The sequence below is a fragment of the Periplaneta americana genome, chromosome 11 (genome assembly GCF_040183065.1).
Source record: "Periplaneta americana isolate PAMFEO1 chromosome 11, P.americana_PAMFEO1_priV1, whole genome shotgun sequence".
Taxonomy (NCBI): Eukaryota; Metazoa; Arthropoda; class Insecta; order Blattodea; family Blattidae; genus Periplaneta; species Periplaneta americana.
This window is the reverse complement of record NC_091127.1, coordinates 157180702-157201646: the sequence shown is the minus strand read 5'-3', so window position 1 is coordinate 157201646 and position 20945 is coordinate 157180702. Positions and strand designations below refer to the sequence as shown.

Genomic DNA, 20945 nt, shown 5'->3' with positions numbered 1-20945 from the left:
GTGCTGGGTTAGTCTACGCTATCCCAAAAATTAATCAATTAAAAACGACAACAGCTAAAAAAGTCAAAAGACAATGTAAATTGTAATTTTCCCGTCCGCTACATTGAAATTGTCAGTTTTGACGGAATTTCCGTCCAGTTGGCAACACTGCGATTATCTTATATTTTTCCTTGTACAAGACGTATAAGTTGGTTGTCATGGTAATTTCACGCTACCACTTGGCAACCCTGATACAGTATCGCCAAATTAGAAACTTTGTTCCTCGATCTGACTACCTTTAAATTTTTATTCTACTACGTTGGCAACCCTGATACAGTATCGCCAAATTAGAGACTTTGTTCCTCTATTTGACTACCTTTAAATTTTTTTCATTGGCAAAATTAATGAAATTTTGTACCGTTTTCATAATTTAGGAACTTTTTGAAGTGCCATTAAGAATGGGTATAAAATTTCCTTTAGTTTAATAACGTAGTAATCTAGCGACTTTTCACTGCTGTTTGACTTTTGCACAAAATCAGTTGGCTACGCTGGTCTTTGGAAACGATCTGCATTAATTTTGTATGGTACTGACATGTGTTAATATATGGGTTGTGCTTAATTTTTAAGAAAGTGAAAAGGTAATATATAAAGATAATGACGGTAAAAGCAGGAACATCCACTAAACTTGACGTGAAAGCGGTTCGGGAAATTCTGATTGAAGAGAGCAAGTTTATAACAGGCTTGTGGGATAACCTTAATCTACCCGTCCAAACGAATGAAGATTCAGGTATTTCAATTTAACATAATGTAATTCTGTAATTTTATTAATTATTTTCTAATCAGCATAATGTATTGATAAAATGTAGATAGAAGTGGATTTGAAGTAGGTCCAGTTGTGAGGTATCCTAACTGAAATATGTGTTTGTAAGTCATTTTTAATACCAGTAGATGTATTACGGGAAAATTTCAGTATACGGATTCCTCACTGACAATTATTACTAAAAAGAGCAGATTTGTCTGCGTTCGTCAAATGCACATAATCATGCTTACGAAAAGGCACTTTTCAATGCCAATAATTTATGGGAAAGGAAGAAATCCGTGTTCTGAAATTTACCCAAAGGGGCACATCTCCCCCTTTCCCTTTTTATCATTCCTCTTACTTATTACTAACCTAACACGCGAGAGATCCAGGACGCAATACTAAGACAACTGATCATTTCCCTAATAATTCGTCCTGAATCTCTGGCATGTTATGTTGATGACTGGTAGAGGGGGAAGGAAACTGTGTCTCATTTGATGTAGTGTAATTCTTCTGGAGAATTACCTAATTATTGACAAATATTACTAACTGAAGGATGTTAGCTTCTTAGTTTTTATAAACAAAAAAATCGAGGCATTCACAAAGTTTTTAACGTAGCAATGTACTGATAAAATCACAGTAATGTAGTACAAATAATTATGTTTTTATATAGCGTTTTTATTGCCTCGATTAATTGTAAAAGTAGATTTACAAAGAGAACAAAAAAATTGATCACTAGTGTCTCCAGTGTTAGAAACAAAACAAAATTAACATGATAAAAGTGGGGTACTCGGTAGTATTGCGGTTAAGGTGTTGCGCTGCAAGCCGGGTGGTCGCAGGTTCCGCTGGTGTAATGGATATCACCATTGATCTAATTATTCTGGGTGCACGGTGGCCCTGTGGTTCACTCAGCGTCTTAACAAGATTGAGTATGACGTGTATTTCCTTCTGAATACAGGCAGCAAGCACATAGAACTGACATCTCTACTGCTATTAATGCCGATCGTCTGTAAAGATGCGAGCCTTAGCCTGTCGTTACCCTTTTGGCCTTCATGGCCTTTAGTAAAGGTAACTTAGGCGTAATACAAAATTAACATGGTAAAAGTAGATAAATACAATGTTAACATGGTAAAAGTAGCCAATTCATCTTTCTGTCAAATTGGGTACTGGCTTTTTTCTGTGGATAAAGGAGAATCACACCACCCCATTCTAGTTCCGAGGTCGTGAAAACTTGGAGCTCTGCCTCTATGCTCTCACCTTTACCGTGGTAAAAATCTAGAATCCATATATGGTACGTACTGTCTTGAGCAGCAGGACAGCATGAATACAAGAAAACAATTAAAATGGTCTGTAAGCGACAATCTCTGTCTCTTTCTTCCATCTCTGCCTATCAGTCATCACTAGACAGCAGAAAAAAAGTCATTCGGATGTGAAGGTAACTACAACGCGACTAATTTGTCTCGTCAGAGGGTGGTTGTTTACGTAAGCACAGTAGGTACACCAGCGAATAGGGATTATATAGAATGGACACTGAGCGAATTTTTCTGTGTTTTGTTTCTCTGTGCGCCGGCATTTAGTTCCACTTTCAAGTGCTAGAGGTTAGTGTAATCGAGCATACGCTAAGATAATAATTGAGTATAGAGTTGAGACACAGGATCCAAACATCGCCTACCTTATTGCATAATCCGGTAACGCTTTGCTTCAAATAAATTCAAGTTAACAGCTTTTCCTTATTTCTCAGTGACGAACTAGTTGTAATAATTGTTTATATTTCAGATATAATAAATTATATTATAAAATAATATAATACATTATAAAATTATGTATCAAATTCGTTTAATATTTTGATGTAATATAATATAGGTATATGGTTTTACTTTTCATAAGAGTTTTGTTTTTTTCATTTTCAGTGCTATCAAATCATTACATATTTTAGTTGTTGTTGTTGGGGTCAACGTCTCAGCTCTCATTATAAAGAAACTCTAGAGTCTAGACATTACAGTTAATGACGGATTTATTATTTTATGGATCCAATTTATTTTGAGTACATAATGTACCTAGATGTATTAATTGTATGTGTTATATTTTCGCTGTGCCGACTGCTAGCTGGTGTGATGTCAGCGCCAACTCTAGGGAGAAAGCAGAATCTCACGCTTTAGCTAACTTGAAGGTCATTGAAATCAGTCTGGCTACATCAAAGGTACCGACGAGAAGTGTCCATTCTTTATAATCCCTATTCGCTGGGTACACTAGAGGCGGGGGGGGGGGGGGAATGTAAATTGACACACGGAATAATCATTGAATATTGGTTGTACGTTGATATAACATATTTTGTGTACTTTTCTATAAACCCTTTAAAGTGAGGATTGTCCAACGTTTTGAATGGAATATTGCATCAAATCATCATTCGACACATCCTGGCTAAAGTTATATTTCAAATTTGAGGCGGAATTTCAACTTGAACTAATTTTTTATGTCTTTTTGTGTATTACACTGATGTTCTATCGATCGTTTTGTTATCTTTTTTAATGCACACATACATAACCGACACTTAATTTTTTCACCAGTGTCGCTACTAAAAATGTGGACACTATATTCTTGTATTAAAGAATACATCCCATGTTTTTTAACATCTGTCTTCAGCATTATGATCACTTCACTGAACAAATGAAGAATATGTTTACGTATCTCAATGTTCTCTGTTCACATACGGACGAGGACTGACTGAGAACGCAGAGTGGCAGTTGTTTTCGGTGTTCGCGTGGTGCTCCCTGCGGACGGTACCGTGTTGTAGCTACTGTCGGTGACTCAGGAGAAGATGAGCGTGGAGTGAGGAAGAAGGGTAGTTAATAGAGAATATTATGACAATAGTGCAATACTTGTACTACTAGTAAGAGGAAATAATATTTCTGCTTACTAGTAAAGTATTGCACATGTTATCGTAACGTTCTTTATTAACCATCCATTTTCCTTACTCTGCGCTTGTCTTCTCCTGAGTCTTCGACTATACCTACTTGGGAAGCATGCACATCTCCTGCCATAGTCTATGCATACAGTACTTGTAAACCGTAAACATGACTTTTATTTGACTTTTTCCGCTGTCTAGTCATCACATGTCCACACCTGTGGAGTAACGGTCAGCACGTCTGGCCGCGAAACCGGGTGGCCCGTGTTCGAATCCCTGTCGGTGCAAGTTACCTGGTTGAGGTTTTTTCCGGGGTTTTCCCGCAACCCAATACGAGCAAATGCTGGGTAACTTTCGGTGTTGGACCCTGGACTCATTTCACTGGCATTATCACCTTCAATTCATTCAGACGCTGAATAACCTAGATGTTGATACAGCGTCGTAAAATAACCCAATAAAATAAAATAAATAAAGTAGTCATCACATTACAGATTAGTAATGCTCTGATTGTAGGATGCTTCAAATTCACATACCATTGGTGATGTATAGATTCTAACCTCACAATGGAAGATATGCCACTTGTACAGTAATTGAAAACATTTGCTCATTTCTCAGAACATATTAATTTTAGGACCCTTGTTTATAGGACTTTTATTTCTTCTTTTGATGCGTACTACCTCCTCTCTAAATATTGGAACATTATTTCAGAACACTCTATAGTAAAAAATACACGGGAGTTACAGGTCGGTAATGTTGCAGTCTGTGTGGGTGACACAAGCATGTGTTGATGCACATGTTCCTGGTTGGAGTGGAGTGGTGCTGAGTACCCTGTAGCCTATAAGTAATGCTAGAAACTTGTAAAGCTCTGCAAGGTGTTTTGTATCATCACAATACTTTCTCATTGTACAGAGAAAAGATGTAACTATGCATGTTATTATATAATGTTTTAATTTTAAGAAAATTTATAGCTATGTATTATTTTCAGATTATTTAACTGGGAGTTCTAAAAGTCATGGAGATGCACATAACAAAAACAAAGGTAAGTTGTGGTTTATCGTCTTAATTTGTTATCCTAATTTTTGTGCAAAATGGTAGGCTACAATATATCACTATAAATAAAGTGTCACAGAATGTATTATGTATGAACAAATAATTATAAAGTATGAAAAGTGTCAGTGATAGTTTGAAACACAAAATAATATACGAAGTAACGTCAAGAAAATGTGAATTAAAGTCATGGTCCATGTATATAATGCCTGAAAATAGCTATTGATCCTTTGCGCGTTTGTTTTTAAAATAGTGTGTTTAATCTGTAACTACAGTCAGTGTATTGTTATTAGTATCTCTTTGTTGTTACCTATTGCTTTAAAAAGAATGTGTTTAATTTGTAATCTTAAGTCATTTTTTCTACTATTCCTTTACTGTACTGTTTACATTTGTTTTTAAATCTTTTGTATTGCCCCTACCATTATATATTGCCCTTCAAGAATTTCGGTATTCGTTAGTTGTAAGTCATTACTTGTGTTATATTTCAATTATTGTAATTGTTCCTGAATCATGTATGTAACTTGTAACCGTAAATCATTGCTTGTAATATCCCTTTATTACTCTTAACTGTTTCATTGTTCATGAATTAGGTATTAATTTGAAAGTGAAAGTCAAAGTTTGTTATATTAATCTACTATTGATTATCTTTTTAGGTCGTGTATTTACTCTGAAACGGTTAGACATTCTTGTATATCTTTTGCATTGATTATTCCTGAAACACCTCATTAATCTTTAACAGGATCCATTTTTCATTAAGGTGCATTCTTCTACATAATTCATTGTAACTGTGACCACTATTTTATATTATAACTTTACTATTGTTTATTGGTTATAAAATATGTATTTTGATGCAAACTATAACCCTAATATACCTCAGGGTGAAATAGGGTTTATTAAATTGAATAAAAAAAAAGTGTCAGTGATGATGGATTAAATTTTCTCTGGATAACTCTTTTATTGTTGCATAACAAGGAATTCAGTAACTCTTTACATTTTTCTCCTCGGATAGTTCCATATAAGATACTTATATTTATTACACAAGTGAAACATTAATTTTGAAGAGAAAGGCAGATATCGAAAACATTGAAAAAAAATACAAAATCATAAGGAAAAATTTAGGCTCAAAAGTCATAGATGAACAATACGACTCAGAAGCAAACAAATAGAAAAATACACAGATATTCATAGCACTATGAATCATGAAGAAGCCACGTCATACTCATTAGCATACTATTAAAATGTGCTATTCTTTCTGAACGGTGTACTTTTCTTGTATCTTTCTTTTTAAAATACAGTCAACTCCGGTTATAGTGAACCTCTGCGGACTTGCATATTTCGTTCACTATATCCGAGGTTCACTAAATCTGAAGTGTTTCTCCCCTGACCTTAAATCACAGGAATAAATAGAATTGTGAACAAAAAAATAAAATACTAAATAGTAATTAAAATATGAACAGTTCGCGGGAAAAACGATGAATGTCACAGTTTTGTTAAGGTTGATGTCATTATCTAATTCATGGATCACTACGAAATTTAATTTTGTTCTTATGAAAAATGGTAAAAAGGAGAATTATCACCACGAATACAGTACCTTTCCTTTATTTCCTATAAAAGAAACACTACATCTTGCAGTTATAGACTCAATTAGATCATTATCTAATCTTTGACAGCAATGTGACATTCATCGTTTTTCCCGCGAACTCTTCATATTTCATTTTTGTGGAATTGATTACACTGTATACTGTTACTCACAGTTGATTTACTTAAACTAAGCTGTCGACCCACTTCCCACGCTCAATGTCACTTATAATATTCGCCTTATCTTCCAAGCAAACACTTTATGCTTCGACATTTTTGTACAGTACATTCACTGTTTGAACACTAGAAACAACTGATCATGTAGAAATGACAAACGCTGTTATGTTGTAACTATGTATTCAGCCATGGAAATTTCCGGGTCACTTAATGCAAACTGGGAGTTTTAAAGCCATCAGTATCTTACTTTCATCTATGCTCTGGACATAATGTCTGTCCCCTTTTAATAAAAGAAAGCAATTTCATTTTCCGTTGTTTCGATACTGTCCATCATAATGGAAATGTTTCTGAGAATAAAAGCCAACCCTTTGACGTGAAGGATTAGAAATAACAGTAGAGTAGTGTGCCTGAGAGCAGAATGACAACCCTTCGATGGTGTAGTGAGGCAAGGTCGTCACGTGTTGCCTGGATTTACAGTACAGCTCATTGTCTAGGAATCGCTAATGCTACCTTTGTCCTTTGACCAAAGGAGTAAGAAACTTAAAATGTTGTTTTCAATTTTATACAAGAAAGTCCGACTTCAAATAAGAATTTGTCAGGATAAAATTCTTGTAACTTCAATGTCTAAGGTTCACTATAAACGGAAATATTAATGTACTTTTTAATGTATGCAGGCCGGGATCAACAATTTAGGTTCACTATAGCAGAATGTTCTGACATCTGACAGTAGTTATTTTAATAGAACTGATGTAAAAATAGGAGAATATACCTTTGAATTGGTACACCAGTTCACTTACTTGGGGTCCATAGTCCAAATGAACAATGATATTACGCAAGAAATCAAACAACGGGTCAAGATGGCCAATAGATGTTATTTTGGTCTGGTTCAACATATGAAGAGTAACATATTATCAAGATCTGTGAAGGTCTCGTTATATAAGACCCTCATAAGACCAGTACTACTGTATGCCTGTGAAACGTGGGCTATGAACAAAAATAATGAACAAATTCTCCAGTGTTTTGAAAGAAAAATATTGCGCAGAGTTTATGGCCCAGTGTGTGACAGGGGTGTCTGGAGGAAAAGGTATAACCAAGAATTGTATTCTCTTTATGAAGATGTGGAAGTCTCTAAATACATAATGTTAACCAGGCTAAGATGGGCAGGACCCCTGATAAGGAAGGAAGAGGCAGAGATCCCAAAGAGAGTAATGCTAACACAGCCGGATGGGACAAGAAGGAAAGGAAGGCCGAGAACGAGATGGATTGATGGAGTGGATGGTGATGCCAGAGCTCTTGGTGTGAGAAATTGGAGGATGGCAGCTTTGGATCGCGATGGCTGGAGACGAGTCCTTGAGGAAGCCAAGACTCAGCAATGAGTTGTAGAACTACTGATGATAGCAGAATGTTCACTATATCCAGAGTTGACTGTATACTATGGAGTAGTTCATAACATCAATGGTGTTCTTGGTACTACACGTCCTATGTTACATGACTGCTGAGCTCTGATGCTGCCGCTGTCGTTATATAGGTGATAACAGAGCATGGAGCATAGATGAAAGCATTTGTGGAGGAGTACGATGCACTCTGCTAGTTCGTGGAATCAACACCAGTCAAGTATAACTCCCTATAAAGTTGATTTGAATAATTTCGAAGGAAATCAACTTTACAGGGAGTTATACTTGAAAGCTTGATTTGCATAATACACGTCACTGTTCGTTAACAGAAAACCACACTTGAAGTCACACAGAGTTAGTGTGCACTCAATGTTGGTTGCTTGAAGGTTGTCAGCCCACTTTGAGGTCTGTGGATATAGAGGGAAAAATTGGATCGGTGTTGGGTAGAGTTCCCGGGTAGCTCAGTTGGAAGAGCATTGGTACGTTTAACCAAAAGTCCCGGGTTTGATACCCGACCCTGGAACAATTTTTCCTTCGAAATTATTCAACACCAATCAAGTTCGAAGGTGATCAGATACCGCCCTAGTAAAAAATAGGTTGCAGCCGCCAAATTACTCTTCAAGGAACGACCACTCATATAAATTGAGGGAAAGAAGACAGAGGACGGACACTGGAAAGTTTTCTTTTCTCAATCGTACTATCAGGGACTGGAATGCTTTACCTGCAGACTTACTAAAGGCTTTACCAACAACCAAAAATCTATTTAAAAATAGGCTTAAGGACTTTACTAATAGACGGTAGTATATTATACACAGTAATTAAAGGGTGTAAATGATATTTTGTTATTGAAGTGTTGTATCAGTGAGGAATTATGTTGTGTCAGTGAAACGTGTTCCTGTCAGTGAAGCTTTATAGTTTATAGTGGCAGTGCAAAGTATTTGAAGAGTGAAATGTTTTTGAAGTGTTAGTGAAATCAGGATAGAATCAGTGAACTGTGTCGTAGTTCCAGTGCAGTGAGTGAGTTGACAGAGAAATGAGTGTAATGTTCAAAGGTACTTGTGCAGATATGAACATATCATACTCGTGGGTTTTAGTTCGAACTTAGGTTTAAGATACAAATTAGATTTATTTTGAATGTTATTTTAAGTGACCATGCTTCATTTAATTTAGGATATTCCCTGTTGTTATTATTATTATTATTATTATTATAAATTATTGTTAGTATTAATTATTAGTATTATTATTAATTTAATTAATAAGTTTCATTATTGTCATTATTGAGTGTAATTAGTTACCACTGCCACCGGGTATATACCCATTGCAGTGTGAATAAATAAATAAATACATACATACATACATACATACATACATACAATTTCTAAGGGACTGGTAGTATGTTCTTCCCTGGTGATTGTAGGTTTAAATCTCCTGCCAGACTCCTCTGTCCTGATTTTCTTTATTGATAATTTTAACTGCATAAATTGCATAAAATATTAGTGAAGTCAGTCATTTTAGTACTAATTCAGAACTGGACCAGTTGACATAGTAAATTGAACTGAAAGAATTTCCTCTGAACACAGAACTGCACTTTTTGTTGTCTAATTAATATCGACATAGGTAACGACCAGTTTGTTTCATTTCATCACAGAACTTTATTACTTGTTTAATAACATTTCTTTTTGCGGTTTGTGCTGTACTAACTTATTTATTTTTTTAGTTTGACAGCATCTGCTGTAACTAAAATTATTCCATAAGAAATCTCAGTATTGTGAGTAGTGGGAAGTGTTGGAACTTCGACTATAGGTTTAGCATACACAGTTTTTCTTTCAATAAACATAAGTATAAATAACTTCAAGACAACAAATAATCTTTCAAACTCAAACAGATGGTGTTCCATTTAGGTAACAAGGTAGGCCCATATAACGAAAGTGAACTGTTTTTTTTTTTTCTGTCATAATCAACTGTTCCAAAGTAGTATATAAATTAAATCTTTTTACAAAATAAATTAATCTTCCTGACACTCACTGGAACATAGACACCACTTTTCATATTTATAAGTTTGTTGAGGTTAGGTTCATATGTTGATAAGGAAAGATGGTTTTGACAGCACGATAGACTTTCCGATGGAGTATGGAAGTAATTTTTTACGAGTATTTATGCTATAAACTGTTGCATTAGTTACAAAGTTTTGACGATTACATATGAGGAAGTTTATTAATGGAAAAAATTCATTGGGAAGCCATGGGCATTATTTTTATTATTTTTTTTTTTAATTGGTTCTACACGATTCCATAGATTTGGCACCTGCTATTATTGTAATTACTTTTTTTTTTGTAGTAGGAATAAAATGTTACTATGTCTAGGATTTCCCCAGAATATTATTCCAAAACTCATTACCGAGTATAAATATGCAAAGTATATTGTTTTTAAGGTACTGTAAGAAAAAAAAGCAAAAACTGTTGAGGAAGAATGGGTTCCAATATTTACAAATTCTGAAAAATTATGCTAGTCTTTGTGCTTTGACTTCGTGATATGCTTATTGCTATTAATGCAGAATTGTTACAGCAAGTTTTATCTTATCTCTGTTTCATTAACAATAATATTTATATCTTTGTTTTGTTTTTTTAGCTGTTTTCCTGAGTGCACATAACAAGAGTACAACACGTGCAAAGAGCTTACAGGAGCTTCATGAAAAACTAGAGTCTTTACGAGGTAATACTTAATTCTTTAAACTTGTAGTCAACACTGAACTTTTTTTTTTTCTGGCTTTACATTGATCTGTCGAAAAAAAAAAATTTCACACAGGTTTTTTTCTTAATGATGGGTTTGATATGTTTAACATTTTAAGATGTTTTTAATGTATTAGCATGCAGTGTTACTGGTTTTAATTTAAATTTAAATTCCCAACTCTGTAATTTAGCTTATATACAACAGCAATATTTAAACATTATATTCATTTTATAATAACGTCTTTATTTTAAAATATCATGAAATGGAAACAAGTAAAAATAGAAACAAACATTTATATGAATTATGTTACATTATTCGAGACTCGAACTCATGACGGCACTAATATTAGTCATACAATTTACCACTTACACACAAGTGATGGATAACCTCATGGAATAACAAACAGTGGTTAGGCAATGTCGAATTTCTAAGGAAAGGAAAGGTTCAGAATATTGTTTTTGTTTTCTTTCTTCCCATGTATACTTTTTACCGAAATTTATTCGTATAGTTGCGACGCTGTTATTTCTGGTGTGACTCTGCCTCTTTGCTTACGTCTTAGGAAATCAAGGCTCTATAAAGTCTAGGTAGGTAGTATCATTCGCCATTTTTGTTATTTCGTTGCCGAGCTACCATACGAGGAATCTATTTGCCACACCGTTAAACATTATCATGTCGCAGCTCCTATGATAATAAATCAAACGCACTGTAATTCAGCAAATAATTGAGCGGCAAATAACGTCTTCATGTGCTTTCTGCGAACGCCAATGAAAGATCCAAAATGGAGGGCGATTATATTAAGTATTTATCGAGTCTTAAGAAATGAATAACTTCTTCATAAGCGAGTCACAAGACGCACACGTTTAAATGTAGCCGACCTGCAACGCGATTGGCTGCCGGAAATTAGAGTGACAGGACTATAGTAGGCTACTAAATATTATTCATTTTGTGCAGTGCGTGCACATATACTGACCACATGGTAAGCTCTGGATACTAACTGCCATGTTTATTCTGATTGAGAATGGATGCACACAGGATTGTGGCTTGCAGGCAAGCACTTATTACACTTGATTACAGATCTGCTATTAACTTTTGTTAAGTTTTGAAAATAGGCTCTTTTATTTTATTTGAATGCTCCTTTTTAGCCGCATCATGTAATAATACAGTTTCTGTTTTCTTTCTGTATTTTCTGAAGGAAGTTACAATTTAGTTCTGAAACAAAGAGTCTTGGACATATTTAACTAACAGAGGGTAGATGAAGATCCAATTTATGTCTTGTATTAAAATTATGAATGTCTTGATTGGTACTAAATGTATCTCGGTTTTTAATATAAAACATCATTAGAGAAAGAATGTGCTCGGAAGGTAAGATCAAGATTTCTAAATTTTGAACAGGAGATTTGTGTAGCCTGCCCATGTCCACATAATTTCCTTGTCATTGATTTTTTTTAAGCTTAGTAGGTTATTTTATGACACTGTATCAACATCTCAGGTTATTTAGTGTCTGAATGAGAGGAAGGTGATAATGCTGGTGAAATGAGTGCAGAATCCAGTACCAATAGTTACCCAGCATTTGCTCATATTGGGTTCAGGAAAAACCCCAGAAAAAAACCTCAACCAGGTAACTTGTCCTGACCAGGATTGGAACCCGGGCCACGTGGTTTCACGGCCAGATGTGCTAACCCTTACTCCACATGTCGTTGATACTGAGAAAGTTTGTACACAGAAAACATTGCTATGGACATGCGAAAGAATTATACACCATTTATTGAAAAGAAGTTTAGAACTTCGGAAGAATATAAATATTTATCAAGAGAAGTTACGCAATGTTTTGAAGTGTCAGAATATAGCAAAACTACAAGTTTTACCTTTTATAGTTATGGTTGAATGTGAATTCCAATGGTAATTCGGCAGACTCCCACATGTTGTCAATTTCTTGTCAAACTGGACATAATGTCTCTGGCATATCACTTAATCTACAGCTGTGGTGGAATCCGATTTCTGTGCTCAATTACATTTGCAGATAGGGTAAGTGTAGACTTTGCAGCAAAGAGAATAGGCTGACTCTTTGTTGTCAGAAAATAGTACATTATGCAACGAGCCTATAATGGTAGTAATTAAGACGCAAGTATGTTTGTTTATGAAACAAGCGCAAGCGGCGAGTTTCATAATTTTCATACGAGCGTCTTAATTACCATTATAGGCAAGTTTCATACGACTTTTTATTCTCGACCATATTTCTAACTTGAAATTATTCATAAGTTTTCATGTTATGGTTATGTAAGTCACGAACCGAACTGACCTAATTGTGAGATGTGCGCAGACGGGAAAGTATTGATTTTTTCTGAGGCACGAATATCATTGACCTTGATATAACCTAGAGAACATTAGTCTTGATATAACCTGGAAATTGATTTAGAATTGAAAAACGAGATGACAAATTGAATTTATTTGAATATTATTTACAATTAACGCTAATTATTATAGTAACAGAACATAACCTTCTGCGACAGTATTGGATTTCCAGCCTCCGTGACATTTCCCTCGTTGTCTTTCGATTGCATATCCGAGAATAATCGAAAACCTGAACTTTAATGAATAGGTGTACTTTAATGAGGTCCATTAAAGGACTGCTACCAGGTGTATAATTACTACATTTCGGCATGGTCGAGCATAAACAAAGTTATACCACGCAGTTTACACGTGTAGTAAATGAACGGCACTTGAAGACATTTCTGTGATGTTTGTTCATTGAAAGTCATCCATCAATACTGTAGTCAACCGTACAAGGTGTTTGTGCTGTAGAGGTAATGTGTCCGCTTTCAGTAGCAGTGGTTGTGAGTTCGCCTTCCAATAAAATAATTTTTTTTTTATTTTAGTCTTTAATTGATTTATTAAAAATCTAAAATGACATTTGTTTATAGGCTTCGTTATGCCTTTTTCAGTATTATTTCTTATCGTCTGTGATACACAGGGAAACAAATCAGATACATCGTGTTTACAGTTCATCAGACTCACAAGTCTAAACCTAGTGTGTCGAATGAACGAACATGGATGAATTTCATCAATGATTTTAAGTATGGTTCCCATATTCTTATATGAATTCCGTGCTGAATTTAAGAATGACGTCATGAAAGCGTGATGTTATTGGTGAGCTCATGATGAATTGAAGAAACATCCAGAACATGTTTCAAAACTACTTACTCATCAAATGTCAGAGATAACTCTGTCTGGCCCTGTTCTTATATGAGGAAATATTATCAAATCTTAGTAGTATGTTGAAACATTATCAGATCTTAGTAGTATGTTGAAACATTATCAGATCTTAATAGTATGTTGAAACATTATCAGATCTTAGTAGTATGTTGAAACATTATCAAATCTTAATAGTATGTTAAAACATTATCAGATCTTAGTAGTATGTTGAAACATTATCAGATCTTAATAGTATGTTGAAACATTATCAGATCTTAATAGTATGTATGTTGAAACATTATCAAATCTTAATAGGCCTAGTATGTTGAAACATTATCAAATCTTAATAGTATGTTGAAACATTATCAAATCTTAATAGTATGTTGAAACATTATCAAATCTTAGTAGTATGTTGAAACATCAAATCTTAATAGTATGTTGAAACATTATCAGATCTTAGTAGTATGTTGAAACATTATCAGATCTTAATAGTATGTTGAAACATTATCAGATCTTAATAGTATGTTGAAACATTATCAGATCTTAATAGTATGTATGTTGAAACATTATCAAATCTTAATAGTATGTTGAAACATTATCAGATCTTAATAGTATGTTGAAACATTATCAGATCTTAATAGTATGTTGAAACATTATCAGATCTTAATAGTATGTTGAAACATTATCAGATCTTAGTAGTATGTTGAAACATTATCAAATCTTAATAGTATGTTGAAACATTATCAAATCTTAGTAGTATGTTGAAACATCAAATCTTAATAGTATGTTGAAACATTATCAGATCTTAGTAGTATGTTGAAACATTATCAGATCTTAATAGTATGTTGAAACATTATCAGATCTTAATAGTATGTTGAAACATTATCAGATCTTAATAGTATGTATGTTGAAACATTATCAAATCTTAATAGTATGTTGAAACATTATCAGATCTTAATAGTATGTTGAAACATTATCAGATCTTAATAGTATGTTGAAACATTATCAGATCTTAGTAGTATGTTGAAACATTATCAAATCTTAATAGTATGTTGAAACATTATCAGATCTTAGTAGTATGTTGAAACATTATCAGATCTTAATAGTATGTTGAAACATTATCAGATCTTAGTAGTATGTTGAAACATTATCAAATCTTAATAGTATGTTGAAACATCAGATCTTAGTAGTATGTTGAAACATTATCAGATCTTAATAGTATGTTGAAACATTATCAATTCTTTGTAGTATGTTGAAACATTATCAAATCTTTTTAGTATGTTGAAACATTATGAGATCTTAATAGTATGTTATTGTTACATCTAGTTGGTACACTTTTTCATGTTGTATTAAAATAACAGAATGGTGGTATCATATCTGTTTTGCTCTTATCTATATAATATTTTTTTTTTTAATTTAAACAACAAAATATAACAGAATAAACAAAATTGAATGGACCATATATCAAGGATGCCCGATGAAAGACTAATGAAACAAGTCTTTCAGTATCAACTGAAAGGCAGAAGAGATATAGGAAGACATGTGTCGTTGGGAAGACTACTTCTGAGGCAAAGCAGGTCAATATGGCCTACCTTTATAGATGATGAGGATGAGGAGGAATTGATATATAATTTGTTTACATTTTCTAATAAGATTTTATCTGTTTCAGGCAAGAAGTTGACATATAGAGATAAATTATTGAAGAAAGGCTTGAAGAACCGAGTTTTAAAGAAAAGAAAAAAGGATGAGAAAAAAGTGAAAAAGAACGTCAAAACAGCATTAGGATTTGGTGTACAATCTGAAAGTAAACCCAAAATGAAACCCATTTACAATAATGAAGGAAAAATGGTATTTAGTAAATTTGATTTTTCAGAATCAGGATTCAAAAGTGAAGTTGTTGGGAAAAAAGAGAAAGAAGAAAAGAGTCCCCATAAGATTCTAAAGAAATTAGAGAAGCAAAATGAAAAACTAAAGACTTTAGAGACAGAAGGTGAAATAGAGAAAGTCACTGAAATTAGAGAGAAAATAGCGTGGAAGAGAGCTCTGAATAGGTCAGAAGGTGTGAAGGTTAAAGATAACCCTGAATTACTGAAGAAGACAATAAAGAGAGAGATCAAACAAAAGCAGAAGAGTAAAAAGAAGTGGGATACTAGAATAGAAGGAATGAAGAATCGTCAAGATGAAAAGCAGAGGAAGAGAACAGAAAACATCCAGGCACGTAAAAAACAAGTTAAGATCAATAAAATGAAGAAAGCTGCTAAGAAAGGAAGAATCATACCAGGATTTTAAAGTAGTCTGAAGCATAGAACATTTGTGATGGTATCATTGTTCAAAATTGAAGCTGAATTTCGAAAACTGTAGTGAAAAATTATAATATCTGATACTAAGAGCGATCAGCAGGGAACAGATTTTCAGGTAGGTATTGTCGGACCATTGGATCTGTGCCCCTTCAGCGCTGTCATTCTTGGAAAAGTTAACGCCTGTACTCATTCCATTCCACCCGCTTTCCTCCCACCACGTTAAACAGCAGGCCACGAACCTTGCCGAATAGGGATGTTGCCAAACTTCCGTCAAACGGTGTCATAAATAACTGGTCCTCCATGCTACAGTATTATTTCTTTCAATCAAAATACATCTTGTATTTCTACATTTTTAAGCCTAAATCCCACGTCTTGAATCACTTTCCATAGTTTTTCTCTCCAACCTTGGAAATTATTACTTCTCTCGCAAGCTTCAGTAATTTCTTCAATACTGAAACTTCTTTCTGAACGGTATAAAATTCTTGTATCTTTCTTCTTAAAATACATCGATTCATATCATCTACAATAATTAAAAGTTCCCTTGGTCTGTTCTTCTCTGGTGATTCTAGCTTTTCATCTCCTGCACAGACTTCCTCTCTCCTGATTTTCTTTATTAGGAGTTGTGACCTGTCTATATAAATTACATAAAATGTTGTATTATTAGTATTAGTTAAGCAAGTAATTTTAATACATAATCAATTGAAATAAAATAAGCCTCACCTGTGATTTCAGTTGCTCTTTTCGTTGCCTGATTTATAGGAAACAGATATTGACCTGTTTGTTTCTCTTCATCGCAAAATGCTATCATGGACTTGCTTAATAATATTTCTTTCGCCACTCCGTGTTACAGTATTCATGTTGAGTTGACAACACTGGACTGCAAGTGCAAATATTGTAAACTGTCCCGCAAGAAGGCCAAAATTGTGAGTAGTGGGGGACAGAAAGGGAGAGAGAGAGAGAGAGAGAGAGAGATAGGAATGCAGGGAGAGAAATGAATTACCGAGGCTCAGAAGGAATTAGAGTTCAGTTCGCATATCTTACAGGGGCACAGATCCGATGGTCCTACTATACTAAAAGCTAATATCCAAATTAGCTATATACAGGGTGGAAGATAACTACTACACCAAAATGAAACTGATAATAGTAGATCTTGAGGAGAGGTTTGAAAACTCTGAAGAAGCTTTTTTTCTAACATGCACTGTTTTGGAGGAAATTGTTATGTTCCTATGAAACATTTGGCAAATCATGGCTACTGCAATAACTCTAGTAAGCCCGGACACCTATTCCTTACCTTCCCTTCTCCCTCCGCTGTACTCAGTCATATGGACGCGTCCCTGAAAGATTTATTTTAACGATTTTCGCAATTATTCAATTTAAATTCATAATAATAATAATAAATACCATCTGTACTTTGTTTCCTAAAAAGGGAGAATTTTGCACGAATGTCTAATCTGTTTGTTGACTATGTTTAGGCCTCTTATATGCATGTACTTAATTTCTTTCCTGTACTTAATTTTCCCTTTTGTTCATTCCCCTCCTTTCTCTTTTGTGGTCTGTTTTCGTTTTCACTCAATATGTTCATTATGCTTTGTCCAATGAGGCAGTCCCGTCATTGGGAAAGCTGAAAGAATGTCTTTCAATGTGTAATAATTTATTTATTTAATCTGGCAGAGCTAAGGCCAGTAGGCCTTCTCTTCCGCCCAGCCAGACTCTAATTCTAATTCAATACAATTGCTTACATAGTTATTAGTCATGGATAAATGTTTTGCAATTCATTTTTAATTTTCAGAGAAGTCTATATTGTATCTTAAAAGTATTTATTTCAGTTCACTGACTTCACAGCATATTGACTGAAATAAATACTTTTAAGATACATGGATAAATGATTTAGTTTGCAAAAAAAAAAAAAAAAAAAAAAGCTCAAGACACTAACTATTCAGATTATTTTTACCTATCTGCTTGTACAGCAATAAGCCATTTCTCTAAGGCTGTTACCACAATAGAGCGCTGCAAACATTGGGCAAAGACAATTTTTTTTTCCTGCTTAACAGTACTTCATTGAAGGAAAAGTGTAATGATAATTTTGTTATATTTAACATGTAGAATCTCTTCTTAAATTTTGGTGCATCTGTCCCCTTCCACCCTGTTTAGTTACAAATGTGCAAGCAATATCCCCATTCAGGTGTGAATGAACCCGCTGAGTTTGAAAGCTGTAGTCAGTTGTAGTGAATTATGAAACTCTGCATTCGCTGTTTAACTGTCGAAGTTCACTCCATTCCATACTATTGGCTAGAGCTTCTGCTAATGTAAACTTGTGGGTGACTTCAGTAGGTCTTGCTCGCTTTTGAAACACAAGTTCAAATGAGCAGTCTTAACTGTTATTTACAAATAGCAAGCATGCTTCACGAAATTCCATCTTCAGTCTTTGTGACCCAGCTCTCTGTGAAATTTGAGTGTATTGTGAAAAAGGCCTCAAAACGATTCTAATCAACGTGATACCCACTCAAGTTTACTCAGTGTCATTTTTAACTTTCAGTACCTAAAAATCTCTTCCCTGGTAATCAGAAAAAAAGATTAGAGAACTTCTGTGCCAACGAGGGTTCAGGCAATTTTGTGTGAAAATGTCATGAAAATAATATTTTCCACCTTTGACAATTGTACTGTTTGCCACATTATCAAATTGCCTACTTTGGATTTATAGCAGATATGTCTTGCTGTTAAAACTATTTGCAGAACATGTGTCATTTTCATCAGATATGAAGTCATTCTCTGGGGGATGAGGGGAAAGGAAAAAAAAAAAAAAAGAATGAAAGCCAGGCGGCCGAAATTCAGACTGCATGGTGAGTGTACTTAGTTTTTCCAAATAGAAATTGTGTGGTAAGTTTTGCATAGTTACGCCATGTGCAGTATTTACATGAAGAAGGAATACACCATTACAAAGATGACTTGCACTTTTTTCTGCTGCAAAAATTTGATTTTGAAACGTTTCCAACATCCCTAATACTCAAACAGTGGTTTTTGGCATGCTATGTATGCTGACTTTTCTCTAAATTATTGGATGAATTTTGCACATGTTCAGTATCTGAAAGTCTGTTTAACCAGGAATGAGCCATATTAAATATAATTATTTTTACTAAAGAGTAATGGGTTTTTATTTAAAATTTATAACACAATATGCCTGTTACTTGAAATCGACTTTAACATTATTTTTTTATTGAAAATGATAACTGAAATTATGTTCTTTTGTTTTAACAGCTGATAATACTTTTAGGAAATATCTTGACTAAAAGACCATGTGACACGTTCACTCTTTGTTAAGGTATTAAGGCTGGTTCACAATAAACCAGGAACAGAAACGAGAACGGAAATATTGTTAAAATATATTTAAATGTGAGCATTCACAACTAACTATCGTGAATGCTCACATTTAAATATATTTTAACATTATTTCCATTCTCGTTATCATTTTGTTTCCAGTTTATTGTGAACCAGCCTTTAGTGGTTGCTATTCTAAATCATCATTATGCATCTACAGAAGTAATCAGTTTTATAACTTACTTACTTTAGAAAATATAGTGCTGGAAAGTAATATCCTAATATGTTATATGAACCATATATTTCAGTTTTAGAATTGCCACATTGCATGTCCCGGTATGCATGAGATTAAAATCATGTGACACCGAGAATTTGATCGCATAGGTCTAACTATGTGAGCAACATTTTATATTTCAATAAAATTATTGTCGCTTTTGATTTGAAGGGTGTATAACTTCTTATTGTGATCATCCTACAGATAACATGCAATTAATAAACAGATCTATATTTTCTTGTATGCAATTTAAAGTATTTGTGGATAAACATCAGTACAGTTATATGATTTTTTTGTACCCCATTCTTTTCACTAATGTACATAATTTGTATTTAATGTAATAATGCAATAAATCTATATTGTCAGTATGTTGTATCAATATTAATTGTCTATAACCAGTGGCGGCTCTTGCATATTTCTTAAGAGGAGGAAAGAAGTTAGCAGCACGAAATGACACCTTCTTGAATGAAACATGCTACAAATTAGCCTACATGCATACGAGGCCTCTCTAAAAAGTATTCGACCTTAAATTTTCCCGCGCAAAGTAGTGATTCTAAGGCGGCGCCACTGTGCATGGTGGAAGGAGGAACCGTAATGCGCATGCTTGAATTTTTTCACCGCATTCGCTTGTGCCAGTCACTGGCTGGTGGTCGCCAAGTAAGGTGCTGTTCTAAGTGTTTGTCGGATTTAGTTTTCTCGCAAGATGACTGAACGAATTGAGCAAAGATACTGCATCAAATTTTGTCAAAAGCTTGGTGATTCTCAAAGTCAAACAATTCGTAAGATTCAGCAGGTGTTTGGGGAAGATGCGATGGGTGTAACACAAATTAAGGAGTGGTTCAACCGATTCAAAGATGGCCGCACATCAGCGGAGAGTGAGCAGCGTTGTGGCAGGTCCCAAACTGCTCGGAGTGCAGCTGTTGTTGAGAGGGTGCGAAATTTGGTGATGGCAGATCGTCGTTTGACCGTGCGGGAGATTGCCGAAGAGGTTGGAGTGAGTAAAGATTCTGCACATGCAATTTTGCGTGATGATTTGAACATGAACCGAGTGGCTGCGAAATTCGTGCCCAAGTTGTTGTCCCCGGAACAAAAAGACCTCCGTCGTGATGTTGCACAGGACCTTCTGGACACTGCCAACACTGATCCTGGGTTTCTGAACACCGTGAAAACTGGAGATGAGTCATGGGTGTACGGGTACGACCCAGAAACAAAAAGACAGTCGTCGCAATGGAAGCATCCCGAGTCTCCAAGGCCG

General features: G+C 34.5%; 1 protein-coding gene across 1 annotated transcript; it reads left to right on the top strand.

Moving 5' to 3' along the window:
• The first annotated feature begins 383 nt into the window (after nt 1-383).
• On the top strand, nt 384-20058 carry Surf6 (Surfeit locus protein 6). Its single transcript, XM_069840274.1, has 4 exons — nt 384-766; nt 4669-4722; nt 10508-10591; nt 15471-20058. The coding sequence occupies exons 1-4, from the start codon at nt 634-636 to the stop codon at nt 16088-16090; spliced, it is 891 nt and encodes a 296-aa protein (XP_069696375.1). The 5' UTR covers nt 384-633; the 3' UTR covers nt 16091-20058.
• The last annotated feature ends 887 nt before the right edge of the window (nt 20059-20945 follow it).

Coding starts and splice junctions, on each gene's coding strand:
- Surf6 (XM_069840274.1), top strand. CDS start 634: ATGACGGTAAAAGCAGGAACATCCACTAAACTTGACGTGAAAGCGGTT. Junction 767..4,668: donor CCAAACGAATGAAGATTCAG/GTATTTCAATTT, acceptor TATTATTTTCAG/ATTATTTAACTGGGAGTTCT. Junction 10,592..15,470: donor AAAACTAGAGTCTTTACGAG/GTAATACTTAAT, acceptor TATCTGTTTCAG/GCAAGAAGTTGACATATAGA.